The sequence below is a fragment of the Sorghum bicolor genome, chromosome 2 (assembly GCF_000003195.3).
Source record: "Sorghum bicolor cultivar BTx623 chromosome 2, Sorghum_bicolor_NCBIv3, whole genome shotgun sequence".
Taxonomy (NCBI): Eukaryota; Viridiplantae; Streptophyta; class Magnoliopsida; order Poales; family Poaceae; genus Sorghum; species Sorghum bicolor.
Window position 1 is genome coordinate 7,260,486 of NC_012871.2, and position 24,527 is coordinate 7,285,012.

General features: G+C 41.0%; 1 protein-coding gene across 1 annotated transcript; it reads right to left on the minus strand.

The window, feature by feature from the left end:
- On the minus strand, nucleotides 329-22,812 carry LOC110432589 (lysine-rich arabinogalactan protein 19-like). Its single transcript, XM_021453345.1, has 2 exons — nucleotides 22,628-22,812; nucleotides 329-731 (listed from the first exon to the last, which is right to left on the minus strand). Exons 1-2 carry the CDS (start codon nucleotides 22,810-22,812, stop codon nucleotides 329-331), a joined length of 588 nt encoding a protein of 195 aa, XP_021309020.1.

The window sequence follows — 24,527 nt, forward strand, 5'->3', positions numbered from 1 at the left end:
AGGAACACAACAAAAAATTTTTTCACTAATTTAGAACAAATATTTTTGAAGATATGATTTTTTGAATCATTTAAATAATTTCTAAAAATATATATACGAAAAACTTTAAATAAACTGAAAATACATTTATACAGGCGGCCCACGGAGTGAACCGCGAGTACTAATGCATTAGTATTGGCGGCTGTCTTAGCCAACCGCCAGTACTAATGCATTAGTATTGGCGGTTGTCTTAGTCAACCGCCTGTAGAAATGGTTTGTACTAATGCCAATGTATATAATCCTCGGTCTCCTCCGCCCAAAATTTTCCTAAATGTGGCGCTCTGTTCATTCAAACTAAGGCGACAGGCTGCCGAAATTTTCCACTGCCGCCGTAGCCGCCATCGACGTCGTTGCTGCTGTTCTTGACGCCGTGCGTCCCGCGGTGAGCCTCTCCTCCGCCCTCAACGCCGACGCCGCCCCGCGGTGAGCCTCTCCTCCTCCTCCTCCTCTCTCTCTCTCTCTCCCTGCGCATCGTCGACGTGGCGGCGGCTGTGGTGGGGGCGCGGTGGTGCGCTGCACCGGACGGGGAAGGGGGCGACCGCGGTGGTGGTGATGGAAGGGGAAGGGACGGCCGCGGTGGCGGTGGTGAAAGAGGAAGGGGCTGGTGCGGTGTGCGGTGGTGGTGGTGGAAGAGGCGGTGCGACGGTGGCGACGGCGGGAGATAGGGGACGACCCCGACAGGTGGGGCCCAGCTACCAGAGAGAGGGAGAGAAGGGACTGTTGGGCCTGTTGGGCTAGAATTTTTTTTACTTTAATAATTTATTTTTTTATGAAAAATTGAATAAAACCATAAAAAATAGTAAAAAATTATAAAAAATAGAAAAAAAATAAAATTAGAGAATATTATTATGTCTTTTACATGTGATTTTATTCATAGTTATTATTTTATAAATAATTGTTATTCTTTTTATAAATACTTGTTATTATTTCTCTTTGTATATTTATTAGTGTATATGTAACTTTAATTTTATCTTTTTGTTATAATCTCTTTGTAAATCATTTAATATATGTTAGTGTATGATATATTAGTGTATATACCCCAGGATACATAAATTTAATTTTATGTTTTATAATATATGTTAGTGTAGTGTATGTAAATTTAATCTCCTTATATATGTAGTAGTGTATATGTTAGTGTATGATATATTAGTGTATATACCCCACGATGCATAAATTTAATTTTATGCTTTATAATATGTTAGTGTATTAGTGTATGTAAATTTAATCTCTTAGTGTATGTATTAGTGTATATATTAGTGTATATACCCCAAGATACATAAATTTAACTTTATACATAAATTTAATTTTATGCATAGATTTCTACGATGAGTTCTCCGCACAAGTACGAAGCACTGCAGTCTCAACCCACGGAGCAAGTAGAAGGGTCATCCCACCCTATGGAACAAGATGGTGAGGTCACGAAGCAAGTAGAAATGGGCGAAGCATCAGGATCGTCCTACAAACAAGAAGCTAGCGATGACATGGAGCCTCTAGAAGTGAGGAAGACTCGCCGTGAATTGGCACGTGACCCCGATTACAATCCAGAAGCCGATGAGGTAAATTAGAGACATTCACAATTCCATGTAATTAAATGATTTCTATTCATAGTTTCTACATATAAACATACCCATGATTCACATGTCTATACTTAGGAGGCAATGTCTCAGTTTAGAGAGATGATGTCTCAGGAGAAAGTGGCACACGAAGACGCACCGAAACCGACGACTGCAACGACGAGCCCTGAGAGGTCATGTCAGTCCAGGAAAAGGAAGCGGCTAGGTTTGAAACGAGGCGAGAGAGGGTTGAACCAATTTCCAGATGACACATATGCCATCACAGATGTGAGCCCTACCGGACAGCCCCTAGCTCCAGAGGAGGCCCTACCCAAATACAGGAACGCAATTGGTTTCTGTGTGAGGGACTTTCTTGATATCACAATTAGGAACTGGTCCGGTATGTCAAATAATCACAAGATCAAAATTTGGGATAAGATTAAGACAAGGTTCTAGTTTCCTAGGAATGTGCCAGAAGATTTATTGAAGGCATATACAATGAAGCAGTGTGCGGTAAGTTTCCAAAATTGGAGGTCGAAGATGAATGTCAAGTATGCAAAGACATGGATGGATCCAACAACCAAATACAAGATTACTAAAGGGGAGTGGGCTGTTTTTCTAGAGTAGAGGAATGACCCTAACTTCTTAGCTCGGAGCGAAGCCAACTCCCAGCTCACAAAGAGGAACAAGTACCACCACCATCTAGGCACAGGTGGTTACCAGCACCAAGTTCCTAAATGGAGGCAAGAAGAGGCTACGAAGAAGGCAGTAGGTTTGTCAGTGCTGTCCGAGCAAGTCGGTGAAAGGTCCGCGAATTGGATCCGTGCTCGGAAACCAAAGGAAACCGAGACAGGTGTGTCCTTTGAAGACCCAATGCTTGATGAAGCAATGAAGAGCATCTTTGCAGTGGCAGGCATGCAGCAGGAAGGCAAGTTCACGCCACGAAGGGAGAGGGACATCCTGAGTGTTGGCCTCGGTAACCCCGAGCATCCTGGCCGTGTTCGAGGCATCTCATCCAAAGAAGGATCGACGGATGGATTCGGCCCTCAATGGAAAAATGAGTATAAGAAACGTGATCGGTACAAGGAACAAATGACAAATTATTTTCAGGAAGAGGCTAAGAAAGACTTCCAAGAGATGATGGGGAAGTTGCTAGAAAACCCTCCTCCTAAGTTGATGCAGAAACTAGCGAGTGCCATGTCAAATCAACAGATAAGCACTCAAGCTCCCCAAATGTAGCTAGTCCCAGTGGTGTCGCAACCGTTGGTGGCATCGAGTGAAACAATCATTCCAAGCAGTGTCGCATCTACGGCAAACAAGGATCACTATCCAGTTGACGACATTGTTACTTCTACACCTTGCTCCCTTGTCATAAGATATGTGATTAACAATCATCGTACAAGGGAAGTAGCCATGGGCAAAGCGATCCTAGGAGGACCTAAATACCATGGTGCTGACATTCCTAAAGACTACTGCAGAGTAGAGGTATCAACCATGGTCCAAGGATTTGAGGACAAGATTCTAGACATCCCTGGTCCCGAGGACATTATGAAACTAGGACAGGCGATAAACAATTTCATCCTTTGGCCTCAGACGGACGTGCAACTAAGGGAGCCACCACCACCCTCTCAAGAGATGCCACTCACCCAGGAGTTATCAGCTCATGTCGATCCTCTTCCTAACCCACCACCTTCACCTCCCCAGTCTCTTCTTGACCCACCAGAATCACCTCTCCATGTTTTCCTTGTCCATCAACCATCTCCTCCCATGATCTTTCTACCCAACAGTCAACACAATCTCCACCACCAATCAATTTCACCCCATCCCCACAACTCAAAGATCAAGAACCAAGAAGTGAGCCACCAAAGGTGCCAATTAAGAAGAAAGTATTTCCAATACCCAAGTTGATTTCACCATACGAGCCAAAGAAAAAAATCAGCTGGGCAAGTGAGATTTTTGTCAGGCATTGCTTCTAAACGCACAGTACAAGAGCATGAGATTTCTGAGCTAGCAAAGTCAGAGGTGCCGAATGGTCATAACTCCTGTCAAATTCAAGGTGCCAACTATAGAAGACTACAAGCATATCCCCAAAAAGTACGTGCGGGGAAAGCCTCTACTCAGTCGGACCAAACTTATGAAGAAACCAAGTGGTATAAAAAGGTTTCATGACTGGTACATGAGAGCCTCTTCTGCTGGCATCGACACCATAAGTATACGCATACCACAAATAGCATTTCTCAGCCAGAGTACTAACAAATGCATGCTTACATTTGATGACATGTGGGCACTGATGAACCACGAGATGCTAGATGTATAGATCGTAACAACATTTGCATTGTAAGTGTTACATAGTTACACACATTGTAGTTGCATCAATTTTCAATATCTGACATGCTTCTGTCTTGCAGAATGTTATATGATCAACAAGATTTATATTTTGGTTTGGACTTTAATTATTGTGTCGAAGAAAGGAATGCCTATCTCTGCCCAATAGATATAGCCAAAAATCAGCACACATTTCGGATCGGGAATGACAACACAGAGGTATAGGGTTTGGAAGGTGCAGAACGGGATGAGAAACTCCAAAAGTTGAAACTTGATTTTGAAGCCAAATACGCCTTCTACATTGGACATTCACTAATAAAGTTTCAAGACAGGGAAGCGGTGGTGGCCTCGTACCACTTTGGGTAAGTGTGAGTTTACAAATATCTATCTAAACTATTCCAATGCATAAATGCATCATGGATTTAATTTGAGTAGGAACCACTGGACATGCTTCATCATTTATCCCAAGGAGGGAAGGGTGTTGGTACTAGACTCCGCAGATTACCTGAAAGAAAGCTATGCTCCATTCATCAAACTGCTAGAGCTGTAAGTCAAGCTATGCATGCATACTTAAGCATACAGGTTCTATAAGATAAATCATAGAAAGTGCGGGTCCAAGAGACCAGGGCAACCATTGGAGGTTATACATAACTGGCCGGTACGTATAAAAATTTACTATTATGAATACAAATCGTACACATAGGACCACAGTTGCAACTATAATTAAATAACCACTCTCCTGTTATATAGTGCATGAAGCAACCACCCTTGTCTGTCCTCTGTGGCTACTACGTGTGCGAGAACATGAGAGAGAACAAACGATATGCAAGGAACCCTGACAAGATAATATAAGTAATAGTCTATTAAAGTTGGAAGTCATAAAATATATAATGTTTATAAACTTTCTTTGCAGGTATATAAGCAAGGGACGACAGAGCGCATGGACGAACGTACTTTAGATAACATAGTTGAGGACATCTGCTCGTTCATCATGAAGCATGTCATTCCACGTGAAGGCAAATATCATGATGATGAAAGCCAATTATCCAAGCCATAGTTCCGAGTGCTAATAGAGATCAGTAAGCTCAAACTTACTAAAGAGGGTTATTAGAGGATAGAAACAAACTTTGATGTATATATATATGATGTGTGATGATGAATATACTCTTGTAATTAACTTTATGTCTTTGAGCACCAAACTTTGATAAATACAAATATATGTATGAGATGAAGTATTTAAATTCATGTTGCTATGATTGAAGACCAACCAATATCAATATATTTAAATAATAACAATAAAATAATAAATAAATAAATTAAAAAATTAATAAATAAATAAATAATACATATTTTAATAGGTTTCCACAGGCAGCTCTCTTAGGGAACCGTCTGTGTAAATGTGCATTTACACAGACGGTTCCCTAAGAGAGCCGCCTGTGTAAACAGTTTCTACTGGCGGCTCTCAAGCAGCCGTCTATGGAAATGGACGATTTCTACTGGCCCCCAGCGCAGGCGGTGCTGGAAAACGCCTGTAGAAATATGTTACCAACCGCCTGTATAGTGTGCCCATGTACTAGTGTCAATTCTGCACTTTTTTCCTCTTATCTCCTACAACTAAAAAGAACAAAGTGTGGACAATTTTTTGTGCAACAAAATTTGGTTCGTCCGTCTACCAGGTCGTGCGATACAGATCTTCACGCGATTGCTCTCCCTCAGAATCCGTGTGACCTCCACCAATCACGTGGCTCACCCTTCCCTGCCTCACCCTTCCCCAAGCACAACTCTTCTCCCCCACCCACGATTCCTCCGCTCCCGTCCTATCCCCAGCCATGGTCGGGATTCGTGAGGACGATCTGGCCATGACCCTTCTCCGCTCCCGTCGATGCCGCCTGTGCCGAGGGGCTCGAGGCCATGGCCACATCGCGCAAGGGGCCGCTGTTGGGCATTCTTAACGTCATTACCAAAAGTAGACTTAGTTTTCTATTTTTTGATAACAGCGCCAAAAATGCCAAACCTATCCCTCATACCACTTAAGCCAAATTGTCATCCCCAGCATGACATGAGAGACGCGGTATTGAAATATGCAATTGCTCTTCTGAATAAATAATAAATGAGATCTGCAAGCGCACAGATTAATACCGATGTAGCATTTTAACCGGGAAGTATTCCACGTATCGTTATTTATATTTTTACCACTGGAAAGGGATTACTAACATCAGTGTTGATTATGGAATGAAATATGGAACTGAGTATCTATCATTGCTTGTGTAATAGAGGGCATTTATCTATCTCTTGCATACAAGGATAAATGTCACATAAAATATAGATAAGTATGAATGGTGACAAAGATAACTAATCTGATCAGCATAACTAGCCACATATAATAATGATAAGCACCTCAACAGATATTTGAGCAAGTCATTAGCATGGAATTAGGATGAACTACAAGAATATTTCCTAAGTTATTCTTAACTATAAAGTCTACCACATCATAGTTAGTACAATTATACTTGGCAATCATTGTGAGAAAGGACTACGCCCATGCATAGTAATATTATCAAGGAAGATGAGAAACATAGCAATCACTCCCCTGTAATAATGTTGCTCTGCCTGCCCTATACACGGGAGGGGGACTATATAAGAATCAATGGAGCTGTCACTACCATGAACTACCCCGCGATCCGACATATAGGGTACAATCGCAGATAAGTACGGTATAGGCACCACGCCTACACAATATCTATCATTTACCCATGGATCCAATAGATAAACGCTATATGATCCTAAACATGTATATAATTCCAATCTAACTAAGCCAAGCATATAACTATGATAAACTAAGATGATATAATTGCAAATATAAACAAGTAGAGCAAAGTCATAATCAATATATTGAAATAGAACAAAGTTGTATTCTTAATATTGAAGAACAATGATGAACAAATGAAGAACAGTAGAGGAATTACCAAGAATCCTCTTGATAGATCTGGAAACCAATCGAAGATTGACTCCTTCTAATTCTAATCCTATGTAGCTATGCTAAACTAGAGATCTAGTTGATGTGGTGGCTCTAGGGCTTGATCAGAGACTCTTCTCCCTTGAAGAACAATGAATTAGGATTGAGAGGCTCTCTCCTCCAGGGGCCAGGGGGTCTGGTTTTATAGTCCCTTCAAGTGAATATGGGCCATTGGATCAAACCGACATAGATTGTATGGTTTAGATTCATCCTTTAGGTCGGTGGAGATCTCCCGCGAAGCAGAGTCCTGATTGGACTTAGGGAGGGGGCGGGCGCCCAGGGCAGGAGGGCGGGCGCCCTGCCTCTAGCCCCGTTTCGTCTCCGCGAAGCATAATCATATATATATATATATATATATATATATATATATATATATATAAGCACAAAATCTTTATTTGGGTTTTTATGATTATGCGTCTTTTTATTATTTGAGTAAAGTATAAACGTGAGTAGAAACACTTAGCTGGATAAATGGGGGTGCTCTTCCCCAAGCTGGATTTTGACGTAATTTCTTCTAATGTAGCTAGCAGGTGGCGGAGGTGTATTTGAATGTCGGCAGCACCCTGACAGCGATTAGGATGTCCTCCATCTGCTAGTCTTCTTTGATTCTTGAATTATGTGGAGCTCAAATAGACAACAAAGCTTTGTGGAACTGGTTAAGTGTTAGCATAAATATCTAGCCTTTATCATGTTGAGCCTCCTCAATAAATGTTACACTTTTTGGTAGGATCATAAATTTATTTTTATATTTTCATTTTTATAGGACAGGAATATATTTATTTTATTTTTATAGCACCACAGTGAATGTACTTATGGGTTTTATGCCATGAGCATACTCACATGGGGCTTACTATTTTTAACATTTTTATTTTCTTTTCAAGATGATATGAACCTGATTAACTAAGCAAACTATTTTAAATAATTGAAAGGAAAAGGATAACTACCAAGTTTACCTCTTGGTAAGGCGTTCGGTGTTTTTAAGTCCTCCGAACGGGACTCTCCGTTTTCTCAGTCGTCCTGGGATTCGCTGGATGGCGTAGTCGGTGGTTCTGGCGGCGCCTCCTCTTCGTGTATAACTATCTTCTCTCTCCACACCTGACTCGGTGCTATGGTCTCCTCAGGACAGTTCTGTTCAAGCTGTATGTCTTCAGACCTTACCACTTCTCCTTCGTAGTCTACCCATCCGTCCTTGATGATTTGCCTACTCTGATTACGGTTGCATCGTCTTCTTCTTGTCCTGACCTGCTTAGAGTCTTCAACTATATAGTTAGGGTTAGTAAAATAGCGATGTACCTTCTCAGAGGGGATGTGCATGTGGACTTCTCCGGTTCCAATGTAGATGATTGCTTTAACGGTGCTGAGGAACGGTCTCCCAAGGATGATGGGTGGATCGTACTCGTCTTCTCCCATGTCAATAACCTGGGTCGTCCTTTTTGGTCAGGAACGGTGACTTAAGTCGACGATCTTGACCTCCTTGAACTGCAGTGACCATCTTAGCTGACTCGGTCCACATTTGCTTGTTCCTGTTCCTCCTGTTGGTCCTCTTCCTTGGTTCATGTCGGGATTGCTTTGAGATTTATGTAGTCTTGTTCTTGAAGGAAACGTCTCCTTCCTCCCCTTGATGTAGAAACTGATCTTGGCAGCACTAGCGTAGATGACAGCTCCCGAGGTGTTCAGGAATGGCCTCCCTAGGATGATGGGTGCCCTCTCATCAGTACCAGTCTCTATCACCATGAAGTCTGCTGGGGCGTATAAGGTATCAACTCGGACGCAGAGGTTCTTCAATATTCCTTTTGGGAATCTTAGTGTCCGATCTGCAAGTCGGGCATAATGTTGACGCTGGAGCCAAAGTCGCAGAGTGCTTCTAGGAAGTCCACCATGCCGATGGAGATCAGGGATGACGGGGCATCCTAGATCGCCTCTCTTGACCGGCAGAAGGTCAATAATTACTTTCACAACGGGGTTACTCCAGTAGTTACCTGCATCAAACATGTCTACAAGATTTGCAGATTCTAATCCTTCCGGTTGTGATGGTGTTGACGGTCCTTAAGTATCAAATTTAATTATCAAATAAATAAAGAAAAGTATCCAAATGAAATCAACATCTAGACTTAGGGTTTTATCTGATAGAATTCCACGAGTTTTGGTGTTTGTCTATTTCTGCAGGGGTTATCAGGAAATATGGAAGAAAGGCCCACACGTCGGGATAACATAGAGATATTAACGTGATGCGCAATTATCTTACATCTAGAAGAATACAGAAGCCACGAGACCGAAGCGGAGGCGAAACGGGGCCAGAGGCAGGGCGCCCGCCCTCCTGCCCTGGGCGCCCGCCCCCTCCCTGAGTCCAATCAGGACTCTGCTTCGCGGGAGATCTCCACCGACCTAAAGGATGAATCTAAACCATACAATCTATGTCGGTTTGATCCAATGGCCCATATTCACTTGAAGGGACTATAAAACCAGACCCCCTGGCCCCTGGAGGAGAGAGCCTCTCAACCCTAATTCATTGTTCTTCAAGAGAGAAGAAGCCTCTGATGAAGATTAGAGCCACCACATCAATTAGATATCTAGATTAGCATAGCTACATAGGATTAGAACTAGAAGGAGTCAATCTTCGATTGGTTTCCGGATCTGTCAAGAGGATTCTTGGTAATTCTCTAATTGTGCTTCTAATTGCTTTCTAATTATCTTTGTTCTTCAATATTATGAATATGACTTTGTTCTACTTCAATATATTGCTTATGACTTTGCTCTACTTGCTTATATTCAAGATTATATTGTTCTTAGTTTATCATAGTTATGTACTTGGCTTAGTTAGATTGGATCTATATACATGCTTAGGATCGTATAGCGTTTATCCATCGGATCCATGGGTAAATGATAGATATTGTGTAGGTGTGGTGCTTATACCGTATTTATCTGCGATTGTACCCAATATGCCAGATTGTGGGGTAGTTCGTGATAGTGACAGCTTCATTGATTCTTATATAGTCCCCCTCTCGTGTATTGGGCTGGCAGAGCAACATTATTATAGGGGAGTGATTGCTATGTTTCTCATATTCCTTGCTAATATCACTATGCATGGGCGTAGTCTTGTCTCGCAATGATTGCTAAGTATGCTTGCACTAACTATGATTTGCTAGACTATATAGTTGAGAATAACTTAGGGAATATTCTTGTAGTTCGTTCTAATACCATGCTAATGACTTTCTAGAGTATCTAATTGTGGTGCTTATCATATTTATTATGTGGCTAGATCAGATTAGTTATCCTTGTCACTATTATTAATTCATATACCTTTTATGTGACACTTATCCCTGTATGAAGAGTTAGATATAATGTTCTCAATTATACATGCAATGATAGATGCTCAATCTCATATTCTATTCTGTAATCAATAGTGATGATTGCTAATCCCTTCCCAGTGGTAAAAATATAAATAACGATACCTGGAATACTTCCCGGTTAAAATGCTGCATCGGTATTAATCTGTGCGCTTGCAGATCCCATTCATTATTTATTTAGAAGAGCAATTGCATATTTCAATACCGCGTCTCTTATATCATGCTGGGGATGACAACTTGGCATAAGTGGTGTGAGGGATAGGTTTGGCATTTTTGGCACCGTTACTAGATTTAGAGAACTTACCCCACAAGCATTTTTGGCGCCGTTGCCGGGGAAGGTTGATTACTAATCAGGAATGGAATAAAAGATTTTGAGTTATCATTCGCATCACTAATATGATTGAGCTTATCTATTCTCTCATACAGTTTTACCCCGATATTTTTCTATTTTATCTTATGCAGGGGAATGTATGAATAGAAGACATCTTCCAGGAAATTTTGTTGACAATCCCGAAGCATTATTCAAGAATACGAGAGCCAAGCTCAAGAAGAGATCATCAACACTTCAGCAAGAAGCTTCATCGAATCAAGAAGATCACCAGAACTTGTCTTCAGAGTTCGAAGCCATGGCGAACAAATCAATCCGCGAGTTCTCAGCTCCCACTACGGACAACTTCCGCACTGGACCTGCTGCAGAGATCGATGGCAACTTTGAGCTCAAGCCTGGACTTATCAACATGGTGCAATCCAACCAGTTCTGTGGGAAGGCTCACGAAGATGCTAGTGCTCATTTACAACACTTCATGGAGATTTGCAACACATTCACCACATCAGGAGTTTCCAAAGATGCTATACTACTTCGCCTCTTCCCATTCTCACTGTTAGGAAGAGCAAAGCAGTGGTTCTACGCTACAAAGGAGAAGAATACTACGTGGGCACTCTGCTCAACAAGCTTCCTGGCAAAATTCTTTCCCATGGGCAAGACCAATGCTCTCCGTGGGAAGATTACAAGTTTTCAGCAACAAAATGATGAATCTGTTCCAGAAGCATGGGAGCGCTTCTAAGACTACATCCTAGAATGTCCCCATCATGGAATGGAGAGTTGGCTATTGATGCAGACGTTTTATCATGGGCTCAGCAACAGTGCTCGAGAAACCTTGGATGCTGCAGCTGGAGGAGCATTCTTAACACTTACTATACCACAAGCCACAGCTCTTGTGGAGAAGATGGCGTCCAATCAAAGCTGGAATGAAGAGAGGACCCAGACACGCAAGAGAGGTGGAGGTATGCATCAGCTGAAGGAGGTAGACATGCTGTCTGCAAAGCTAGACCTACTCATGAAGAAGCTCGACGATAGAGCTGGAGACAAGAAAGAAGTTATGCACATCTACGACTCTCACATGACTTGTGAGGAGTGTGGAGATACTGGACACTCAGGCAACCACTGCCCTGAGATGCTTGAGGATGTGAACTACATCAACAATAACAACAACAACTACTACAACCGTCCTCAACAAAATCAAGGTTGGAATCAACAGAGGCCTAACTACTCAGGTAATTATCAAGGTAACAATTCTTACAACAATAATAATAATTTTCCACCTCTGAGAGAGTTAGTGTCTAATCAAGGAAAGCTAATGGATAATCTATCTAAGAAATTGGCATCTAATGATAAAATGCTAGAAAATATAAATAATAGAATGAATAATTTTTCTACTACCATCAAGAATCAAATTAGCTTTAATAAAATGATTGAATCTCAGTTAAATCAAATAGCTGCTGCTGTTCCTACTACTAACCCCAGTATACCATCACAACCGGAAGGATTAGAATCTGCAAATCTTGTAGACATGTTTGATGCAGGTAATAATTGGAGTAACCCCGTCACTGAATTCTCTACTGACCTTCTGCCGGTCAAGAGAGGCGATCCAGGACACCCCGTCATCCCGATCTTCATCGACATGGTGGATGTCCCAGAAGCACTCTGCGACTTTGGCTCTAGTGTCAACATTATACCCAGGGTACTCTATGAAAAATTCTTTACATATCCTTTATTAGAAACAACCATGTGTTTGCAGTTTGCAGATCAGACGATAACTTTTCCAAAAGGAATATTGAAGAACCTTTGCGTCCGAGTTGGTACCTTGTATGCTCTAGCAGACTTCGTAGTAGTAGAGACCAGAAATGATGAGAGAGCACCTATCATCTTAGGGAGGCCATTCTTGAATACCACGGGAGCTATCATCTACGCTAGTGCTACCAAAATCAGTTTCTACGTCAAAGGGAAGAAGGAGACATTTTTCTTCAAGAACAAGACTACACAAATTCCAGATCAATCCAGACGTCAATCAAGGAAGAGGACCAATAGAAGGAACAGGAACAAGCAAGTGTGGACCGAGTCAGCTAAGATGGTCACTGTAGTTCATGGAGGCCAAGATCATCAACTTAAGTCACCGCTTTTGACCAAGAAGGACGACCCAGGAATGCCAAGCATCTACTACTCTATAAATGGATACAACTTCTACAAGGCAACTTGTGACACCGGATCGGGCGTCAACATAATGGCCGCAGTCACCTATCGGCTCTTGTTCGGAACCATGCCACTAAGATCAATATACATTCAGCTCTAGATGGCAGATCAGACATTTCGAGAAGTTAAAGGAATAGTAACTGATGTCCCAGTCAAAATAGACGATCACTTTGTCTACACAGACTTTCAAGTTATTGACATGGGAGAAGACGAGTATGATCCACCCATCATCCTTGGAAGACCGTTCCTCAGTACCGTTAAAGCAATTATCTACATTTGAACCGGAGAAGTCCATATGCACTTCCCCTCAGAGAAGGTACGCCGTTATTTTACTGACCCTAACTATATCGTTGAAGAATCTAAGCAGGTAAGAAAAAGACGCAACCGCAACCTGAGGAGGCAGATCATCAAGGACGGATGGGCAGACTACGAAGGAGAAGTTGTAAGGTCAGAGGACGTAGAGTTTAAACAGAATTATCCAGAGGAGACTGAAGCACCAAGTTAGGTGTGGAAAATGAAGATAACTATACACGAAGAGGAGGCGCTGCCGGAAGTACCGACTACGCCACTCAACGAACCTCAGGACGATTGAAAAAATGGAGAGTTCTGTTCGGAGGACTTGAAAACACCGAACGCCTAGCCAAGAGGTAAACTTGGTAGTTATCCTTTCCCTTTCAATTATTTTAAATAGTTCACTTAGTTAATCATATTCATACTACCTTAAAAATAAAAGAAAATAAAAATGTGAAAAACATTAAGCCCCATGTGAGTATACGAGTGACATAAAACCCATAAGTACATTTACTGTGGTGGCGTAAAAATAGAATAAATATTTTTCTGCTTTATAAAATAAAAATATAAAAACAGGGAGTAACAATTATTAAGGAGTCTCAACATGATAAAGGCTAGATATTTATGCTAACACTTAATCAGTTCCACAAGCTTTGTTGTCTATTTGAACTCCACATAATTTAAGAATCAAGAAGACTAGCAGACGGAGGACATTCTAATCACTGTCAGAATGCTGCTGACTTTCAAATACACCTCTGCCACCTGCTAGCTACATCAAGAGAAATTACGTCAAAATTCAGCTTGGGGGAGAGCACCCCCATTTATCTCGATAAGTATTTCTATCTATCTTTATACTTATATTATATTAGAATATTAAAATACATAAACTATAAAAAACCAAATAAAGATTTTAAGATTATATATATATATATCTTTTGCTTAGTGTGTTTAATAAATAAATAAAGTGGCTATGCTAATCTGTATCTAAATAAAACTTAAGCATGGATATGATGAATAGTTGCTCTGCATAATTTGAACATTTTAAGTTCTCTCTCAAGTTTAGATATAACTGTTATAATTTAAAGCTTGCTCTAGACCTAAACTTGTGGGATGAAAACTTGATCTGAAGTCTAAGTTGTTAACGGATACGATATGGGAAGGTTGAGCTGCTATTTATCTGTTCCTAGAGATGCTAGAATTCTGGAGAATTTTATCTTTGAAAATCTTTAAAATATTGCATGATGAGTTCCTGTATGATGAGAGTTTAAATTCCTACCACAGCCATATATACATGCTTGCTGGACTTTGAGCCAGACATTTACTATTTACTGCTTATGAGCATTGAGTGTGGTCAAGCTGTGTAGACCCCCAGGAGCTTGTCATGTGTTTAAATCAAGATTTCACTTGCACGTTCACTCATATATGCTACTTCTACTCCGGAAGTACCATCCACATATATCCATCCATTTCCATCTCCAGAACCACCTAAAAATATTATACTCCTAATCCAGGAGAGAATAACCAAAAATATTTCTATTTTTCCCTTGTGAAATAAATGCTCAAGTTATCTTGTTACTACCACTTGCTATATTATCTTAAGAGATGAGTGCTCTGAAAAAAAAACGAGGAAATAAAAAGGAGCAAGTGCTCGGAACCTCGAAAGAAAAGAAAAAGTAAGACGAGAGGTAAAAATGGACAAGTGTCCGATAGTAGAATTAGGGGTACAAGATACCCACCTGAGAGGAAAGAAAAAGAAGAGCATCTCATTCTCATCATAAAATTTTAAAAAGCAAGGAAGGTATGTATCCCCTCAAAGAGCAAAAGTAGACTTTCACCATTGTTATCACCATCATCACCATACATCATTCATTCGCCACACATGCACATCTTGATTTGACTTATTGATTTGTTTCTTTGGATCCATGGTTTGACTATACAATAAATGTCTTGTAAGTATGTATACTTTATTTCCCACCTATGAGCTCCAGATATTAAAGCCTTATTAGAGTAAAGTGAGAGATAAGATAATGTCACTATGCTTTATACCACAAATACTACATATCTTGAGAGAAGGCATATACCATCACTGCCTTGGTAAGGATCCAGAAATACCACGAAAGAGAGATCTGAGAGAGTCATACAAGGAATCTCTGAGTTTTATTTGAAAATCTGCAAAACCCCCAGAGCTATAGCTGATCAAGAATAAGAGACATGGCACTTGACTAGACTGTTCTATCTTTTAACTACTCAAGACAGAAGTGACGGTTACAAGTCCCATGGTGGAAGGTAAAGTAAGTTTTAAGTCTTGACAGTTTACTCTAACTCAGAGATGAGATCTTATTTAAAAAGCATGTGTACCGTCAATTTTTTTTTAAAAGATATTGCAACAACTTATGATCCATAGCTGAGTCTATCCTTGCTCAGGGACGAGCAAGAGGTAAGCTTGGGGGAGTTTGTTGACGGTCCTTAAGTATCAAATTTAATTATCAAATAAATAAAGAAAAGGATCCAAATGAAATCAACATCTAGACTTAGGGTTTTATCTGATAGAATTCCACGAGTTTTGGTGTTTGTCTATTTCTGCAGGGGGAAGAAAGGCCCACACGTCGGGATTACATAGAGATATTAACGTGCCGCGCAATTATCTTACATCTAGAAGACTCCAGAAGCCACGAGACCGAAGCGGAGGCGAAACGGGGCCAGAGGCAGGGCGCCCGCCCTCCTGCCCTGGGCGCCCGCCCCCTCCCTGAGTCCAATCAGGACTCTGGTTCGCGGGAGATCTCCACCGACCTAAAGGATGAATCTAAACCATACAATCTATGTCGGTTTGATCCAATGGCCCATATTCACTTGAAGGGACTATAAAACCAGACCCCCTGGCCCCTGGAGGAGAGAGCCTCTCAACCCTAATTCATTGTTCTTCAAGGGAGAAGAAGCCTCTGATCAAGATTAGAGCCACCACATCAATTAGATATCTAGATTAGCATAGCTACATAGGATTAGAACTAGAAGGAGTCAATCTTCGATTGGTTTCCGGATCTGTCAAGAGGATTCTTGGTAATTCTCTAATTGTGCTTCTAATTGCTTTCTAATTATCTTTGTTCTTCAATATTATGAATATGACTTTGTTCTACTTCAATATATTGCTTATGAGTTTGCTCTACTTGCTTATATTCAAGATTATATTGTTCTTAGTTTATCATAGTTATGTACTTGGCTTAGTTAGATTGGATCTATATACATGCTTAGGATCGTATAGCGTTTATCCATCGGATCCATGGGTAAATGATAGATATTGTGTAGGCGTGGTGCTTATACCGTATTTATCTGCGATTGTACCCAATATGCCAGATCGTGGGGTGGTTCGTGATAGTGACAGCTTCATTGATTCTTATATAGTCCCCCTCTCGTGTATTGGGCTGGCAGAGCAACATTATTACAGAGGAGTGATTGCTATGTTTCTCATATTCCTTGCTAATATCACTATGCATGGGCGTAGTCCTGTCTCGCAATGATTGCTAAGTATGCTTGCTCTAACTATGATATGCTAGACTATATAGTTGAGAATAACTTAGGGAATATTCTTGTAGTTCGTTCTAATACCATGCTAATGACTTTCTAGAGTATCTAATTGAGGTGCTTATCATATTTATTATGTGGCTAGATCAGATTAGTTATCCTTGTCACTATTATTAATTCATATATCTTTTATGTGACACTTATCCCTGTATGAAGAGTTAGATATAATGTTCTCAATTATACATGCAATGATAGATGCTCAATCTCATATTCTATTCTGTAATCAATAGTGATGATTGCTAATCCCTTCCCAGTGGTAAAAATATAAATAACGATACCTGGAATACTTCCCGGTTAAAATGCTGCATCGGTATTAATCTGTGCGCTTGCAGATCCCATTCATTATTTATTTAGAAGAGCAATTGCATATTTCAATACCGCGTCTCTTATATCATGCTGGGGATGACAACTTGGCTTAAGTGGTGTGAGGGATAGGTTTGGCATTTTTGGCACCGTTACTAGATTTAGAGAACTTAGTCTACTTTTGGTAATGATGTTAAGAATACCCCACAGATGGTATACCGGGGTTAGTAGCAGGAACAGCAGCAACTATTTGATTTAACTAAGATTCAATCATTTTATGAAAGCTAATTTGATTCTTGATGGTAGTAGAGAAATTATCCATTCTATTATTTATATTTTTTAACATTTTATCATTAGATGCTAATTTCTTAGATAGGTTATCCATTAGCTTTTCTTGATTAGACACTAACTCTCTCAGAGGTAGAAAATTATTATTGTAAGAATTATTACCTTGATAATTACCTAAGTAGTTAGGCCTCTGTTGATTCCAACCTTGATTTTATTGAGGACGATTGTAGTAGTAGTAGTAGTAGTTGTTGATGTAGTTTACGTCCTCAAGCATCTCAGGGCAGTGATTGCCTGAGTGTCCAGTATCTCTAGTGTGTTTGTGCTCGTAGATCCAGGTTCTTCACTTAGTGGAGTCTGGGAGTTGTAAAACTCCTTCATATTTTGCTCGAAGTGTACCTGCTCATAGAGACAAGGCAGAGATCAAGTGCATGGGCCCTGTTGGTGGAAAACACCAACAGAACCAAAAGTGTATTTGTTCTTCTCTAACCTTAAGCATAGTGAGCAAGACAAAGTTGATGGATAATAAGATCATGAGTGTAGCATTTAAAGCATTTGTCAGATCCGATCGCTCAACCTAATGGAAAGATAATCTATCTATACTTATGTTTTTATATATATATCTTCCAAAGATTGCACGTGCAACATTTTAGTTCATGTGATTAGGAGTGTGGGATCACAAAGGTGGAAGGACTAAACACATTGAATCGATTGGGTTGGTTAATCTAGAGTTGTAAATCATACATGTTTGTCTCTTTTATTCATGTGAACGCCAGAACCAAGGAGAAGCTTATAAAAGTGATAGTCAAGTACCTTAAGATGTTACCGTACTTGAAGAGTGATGGTACAGTATCACCTTGTGGAATCTTTCCTTTCTTAGCGGTTGTGCTTCGTGTTTGTGGCACCCTCCATGGATCATCTCTTGTGAGCTATGCCTTCCTTGTGTAAATTGTTAACCTTCATGTGTCTCTCTCTTTGTCTCCAATGTGAGTTTATCTAAGGACTTCCCAGGTCGATATTGAAAGTTTTCCTCCAGGGGTTAGTCCAACAAAATATCCAATATCTACTATAACATACTATCGGCTCAAAAATCAACCTAGACACCATGTCTAATTTGATTTAGGAGGGCATTTTAACCTAAGCACCATGCTTAATTTAAAATCCCTTAGAAATAAGATCATCATTCCTAAACTAAGCACCATGCTTAATTAAGAGATAAATGAAACTACTCCAAACCTAGACATATACTAAAGCAAATAAAGGTAGCATGAGAGCATTTATAGAGATCTACTCAAGTGGAGATGAAGTAGTGTGATTAGTATTTAACAAATTGAGCATGTCTCAAAGGTAGGGACAACCAGCATAGCAACATGGCAAAGGATGCTTTTATGTAAAGTACTCCCCCAAGCTTGAATTTTACAAAATTCAAGTTTGGATGAATTTAATTCAATGTTGTATGATGATTGGTTGGACATACCTTGTGCTTGTCATTCATCTGATCTTCTTGCTCCAATCCTGAAAAGGTTAGTGACAAGAATACCCGAAGGAATATTTTTACAATTATCCTTATATGCTCAATACACAAGGTAATGTTGCAAATAATTAAAAGCTTATGTTACGATCTGATCAGTGCTTATTTTTAGGACACTAAGCTTGTCCTTGGGAAACCATCAATTTATGTCGGCGAAGTGGTTTCCCCTCCAACGCTGACCTATATCAACTCAACGAGATCTGCAATATTTATTATAGACATATGCATCGACAACCGCCCTTTTAAATTTTTTATAAATAGAAAGGAAGAGGGGGTTGGAGATCTCGAATGTGGTGATGTTGGAGGGACCAATAGATTGGGAAGATGTTGCATATGAGCATGGAGTAAACAAAGTGGCTATGAAATAAATTCCATGCTCATTAATGTTTGGAGTGAAATCCATGTGGTATGGTGAAAATGGTAAGGTGAGTGTGGTAAAAAAGGAAAAGAAAAAGGATACACAGACAACTTGGTTCGAAACTAGCACAGCTACCGTTCCCCGAAAACGGCGTGAGAAAGCTTGTTGGGTATTTTAAATGCAAACAGAAAAATCCGCAAGCGCACGGATACCGATGTAGCTTTCACCCGAGAGTATTCCAGAGTATCGATTTTCCACAGGGAACGTGAGTGTACTAATTAAGATTCAAGATCGCCCAAAGATAACTATATAATTATTTTTGGTAGGAAGAGAGAAAGTTTCATGATAGTTCTCTAATTGATCTAAGAATAAAGAATTACTTCAAAGATTATTTATTTCGGGACATCAGAACACTAACCACAGAAAGAGATGAGAAGGGGGCTAGGAAGCTCTGACTACGGTCCTACAAACACCGATCCGAACGAGGTGGAATACGTCGACCGTTAGGGCTGTCACTACCCTAGGGCTACCACAACAATCCGCATGATTAGGTGCAATTCTAGGCAATTGTAAGACTAAACACCACGTCTAATCTATTAATTACTACTCTAGTGTTTCAAAGACTAGAGCACTTGATGCAAGCGGGAATCCAATAAATAACTTGAATGTAAATAAAAGTAATTAAAGAACTCAGGAATTATGAATTGAAGAACTTGGAGAACGATGAAGAACGAACCAGTTGCTGCAAAGGTACAATGTTGAGGAAGATCCGACAGATCCGGCTCCTCCTCCGCTCTCCTCTTCTCTCTCTCCCTATTTTCTAGATTACAACTAGAACTAACTAGGACTAGAACTAGATGAACTAGAACTAGAACTAGATGAACTAGAGGGATCCTCTCTACTTGGATGAATAATTGAAACCCTAGCTTTGATTCTATAGAAGAGGTATGCCTCCAGGGGCTGGTGGAGGGCGCCTTATATAGCCTAGGAAGAGTAGCCCCCAAGAAATCTAGGAAGAGTAGCCCCCAAGGAATTTCCACGTCATCGATCCGCGTCACGTTATTCTCCACCATCCGATCAAACCGACCTTAATTGCGTGATTTTCCTTGATCCTTAGAGTCGGTGGGACATAATCCCCGAAGTGGACCCTGATTGGGCACCACAGGAGGGCGGGCGCCCTGGTCCCTAGGGCGGGCGCCCTAGGCCAGGCCCCGTTCTGGCTCCGCTTCGTTCCCGTGGCTTCTGGACTCTTCTAGATGTTAAATAATTGCGGTGCACGTTAATATCTCTATGTAAACCCGACGTGTGGGCCTTTCCTCCGTATTTCCTGATAACCCCCTGCAGAAATAGACAAATACCAAAACTCGTGGAATTCTATCAGATAAAACCCTAAGTCTGGGTGTTGGTTGCATTTGGATCCTTTTCCATGATTAGTTGACGGTTAAATGTGAGCATTAAGGACCGTCAACAGTAGTTTATCAGCAGACGGGTGCGCAAGCTACGAACTTGATGGTGACGCCAGACACAGACAAGGATTTTATCCAGGTTTGACCGCCGTGTGGGCATAATACCTATGTCCTGTGTCTGATTGTATTGCTTTGTGTTGAATTGAATTGTGTGGAGTTGTTGTTGTGTTCCTCTAGGGGACCTCTGCCCCTCTTATATATATATATATATATATATATATATATATATATATATATATATATATATATATATATATATATATCCTGAAGGGACAGTTACAAGCATAGTATCCTATTTGGTACAATATCTTGTAGCTTGCGGTGCACGCCGACCAGCATTGTGCGCCGCATATCTTTATCTTGTGGGCCGAGCCACCTCTGATGGTGCGGCCCATGTCAACCCATGAGGGTATAGGGGTTTATACCCCCACAGCTCGTTCCCGAGCACCGTGTATTGTGATGTAACATACTATCTTGAGCTTCTTCGACAAGTGAGACTTGACGTCTTCGATAAGCAAGAAAGTCGTCTGAACAGTTGCAATGGTATTTTAACCAACTCAAAAGATAGTTGATCAACATTGACATCGAAGAAGAAGGTTGTTCGAAGAATGCATGGTGCTCTTAATCAAAAAATATTTCTTTCCTGATAAAGTGTGCCCACTTTACTTTTCTTGAAAAGTATAGACTTTCAAAAAACAAGCATATTCACCGTAAGGTGAAGTGTGCCCACTTAGTCTCCGAGCCTGGTAGTAGGTGACGTAGGCACGTGGTGCCAGGGTCTAAAGAGAAAAAACCACATAGAAATTCTGATACTGAGATGCATCGCCAGATGCATCATACCGATGTAGTCCCCGAGCATGTTGGAAGGCGAAGTAAGAGCCTTGTAGCAAGGTCTAAAAAATTAAAATTATCCGGTCCACTTATATGTAACTGAGAAAAGCAATCCCCAAACTGTAGTTGGAGAGTAATCGAAGTAAGTCCCGAGTACAGCACAGGGAGTGATTGATGAGTTCCCGAGCACGGTTGGGAATGTAATCGTGCTCGGTGGTTAGCATAGTCCCCGAGCATGGCATAGAGACTGGTCGACCAGTCTCCGAGCATAGTTGGGAACGACCACGTGCTCGGTGGTCGGCACAGTCCTGAGCACGGCGTAGGGACTGGTGGACAAGTCCCCGAGCGTGGTTGGGAACGTAAACGTGCTCGGTGGTCAGTACAGTCTTCGAGCACAGTGTAGAGACTAGTCGACAAGTCCCCGAGCGTGGTTGTGAACGTAAACATGCTCGGTGGTCGGAGCAGTCCCCGAGCACAGCGTAGGAAATAGTCGACGAGTCCCCGAGCGTAGCTTGTTGACTGGGCAAAACTCCTAAAAAATAAATATAGAGAATAGGTAGTACATAATGTATAAATAAACTCTAGATAAAAAATCAGCACTGAGATAAGTTTTAGATTTTTTGTTATAAAATTAGCATGAGTAGTTAATTCATCCTAGAGCTTGTACCAGCTCTGGTCTAGCCAACAATCAGCATGAGGTGCGGAACTTAGGCACGCGTAGGATTGTCAGCCACGTTAGAGAGCTACTGCCGACCACCCGGAACGCAGAGAGCGGATCTCGTGCACATGTAGGGAGGAGTCGGAGACAGTACCGGCTCTGGAAAGCTCGTGTAGGAGAAAAAACTAGTCTGGCTAAACTTGTTTCTAAGGATAATAATGTTAAAAATATTATGCCAAAAATAAATAAAATATTAGAAGTATATTTATCTTTGGACGAAAGTCTGTTTGGTGGCGACAAAATTGTCCGGTCCTTAAGCTTTGTAATATGTTGTCATGAAGGTTGTTGCGGTTGTCGTAGGGCCGTTCTTCGCGGCGATCATTATTGCAACATGACAGGTGATCAGAGCAAATAGGTCAAACAACTTTGTCGATAGCCCGAGTAGATCGATGTCGTCGATCTGCCTCCCTTTGTAGCAGGGAAGTAGGTAACGCGTTGTCGGCGTGGTCGTAGACGTTGCTGGAGTGGTCGGAGGCAGCGTGGTTGGAGGCGTGACCGACGTCAATGAAGAAGCGATCGGTGCAGATCGGATCTGCGCCTCCTCCATGGCCGTGGCGGTGAAGCTGTTGAAGCCAGTGGTATGGTCGACGATGAACGTGATGCCGCCCGTCATGGCCACAGAGTTGGGGATGATGGCCATCTTGTTCGTCTATAGAGCTGTACGCACACCCCCTACCTGGCACGCCACTGTCGACGAAAGCTAGTCGGCAGTCTACCTTGGGGTATACCCACGGTTGTAGTTTATCGGCAGACGGGTGCGCAAGCTACGAACTTGATGGTGACGCAAAACACAGACAAGGATTTTATCCAGGTTCGGCCGCCGTGTGGGCGTAATACCTACGTCCTATGTCTAATTGTATTCCTATGTGTTGAATTGAATTGTGTTGAGTTGTTGTTGTGTTTCTCTAGGGGACCTCTGCCCCTCCTTATATATATACTGAAGGGACAGAGTTACAAGCAAAGTATCTTATTTGGTACAATATCTTGTAGCCTTGCGGTGCACGCCGACCAGCATCGTGCGCCGCACGTCTTCATCTTGTGGGCCGAGTCATCTGTGATAGTGCGGCCCATGTCAACCCATGAGGGTATAGGGGTTTATACCCCCACACCCTGTTCTTCTAGAGATGCAAACTATATAACAGTGAGTTTATCCTTCTTATAACCCTTCTCTAATGTTTCTAATATTCAGATATCCAATGTATCTTTTTAACTGAAACATTAATCTTGAGCTCCTTCATCAACGAATTTCCATGATCTGACCCATTTATCTTCTTTGCCATGCAGGATGAATTTTCTCATGCGAGATACACAACAAGGTATGAAAGCAATATTTGATGATGAGCCAGTTCTTAACACTATTGACATAATGATGGAGAGGTAACTTCCTTTACGGTTCTTTATATTTTTGGTTCAGCTATGGGGTGATATGGTTTTCTTTACTATCAGTTTTTCAAGGCTGTTGTGAGAGGATTGATCAGCTTGCCTGTGGGTTAGTTATCTTAATTTTGATTGCATTTTTTTACTTTGAGAGTGACTGAACTCTTATGATAGTATGTTACTTTTAGTTAAGAGTTACCTAGGATATGTTTGTTTTTCTCTTTTCATTCCTTTGATCAATACACATCTTTCCCACCAAGTTCTTGCTGCACCTGTTGGAAGCAAGCAAGTGTAGATACAGAAAGGATTTAACTTATCCTTAACTTGATGATTAGGTTTAAGATAAGTCTTATCTTACATAAACACATTGGAAAATGGAATTTGTAGGTTGCTTTGCCATCCTACCACTTCATATTGATGCGAGAGAATCTGGCACACGTACTGACCCAAATCAAGATAGCTAATAGAAACAAGCTGACAGTTGTAGGTTGCTTTGCCATCCTACCACTTCATACATAGCAGTCTAAACCTCTACGGTTGCTGCCAAAAAAGAATGAATATGTGAAAGAGGTTTGCAAGTACTGGGATATGGAGATGGCATTAGAATTGATGAAGCAATTGTCCTGGAACTTGCAAAATTTGTGTTGGATGATCCTATTTTTGTTAGAGCTCACATGAGTTTTATTTAATTGAGTTTTGAGATTGAAGTTGTTAGCTTTTTATTTTATTTTACCTGTGCTTGTTTGTTTTGTTGCCACTTGCCAGTTCCATCGGCTACTGCTTCATTCTGGTTTCAGCAGCTGATGTGAGAACTTAGAACCTGGAAGATGGTCGTTGTGATCTTTTGTCATTTGGCGGCCGTTCGTGAGTATATCTAACTATTAGTTCATACACTGTTGGATATGGATCATCATTTTATTTGATTTATTAGTCGTTACTAGGATCATTGTAGAGAAAAGAAAAGAGAAGAAAGTAGGC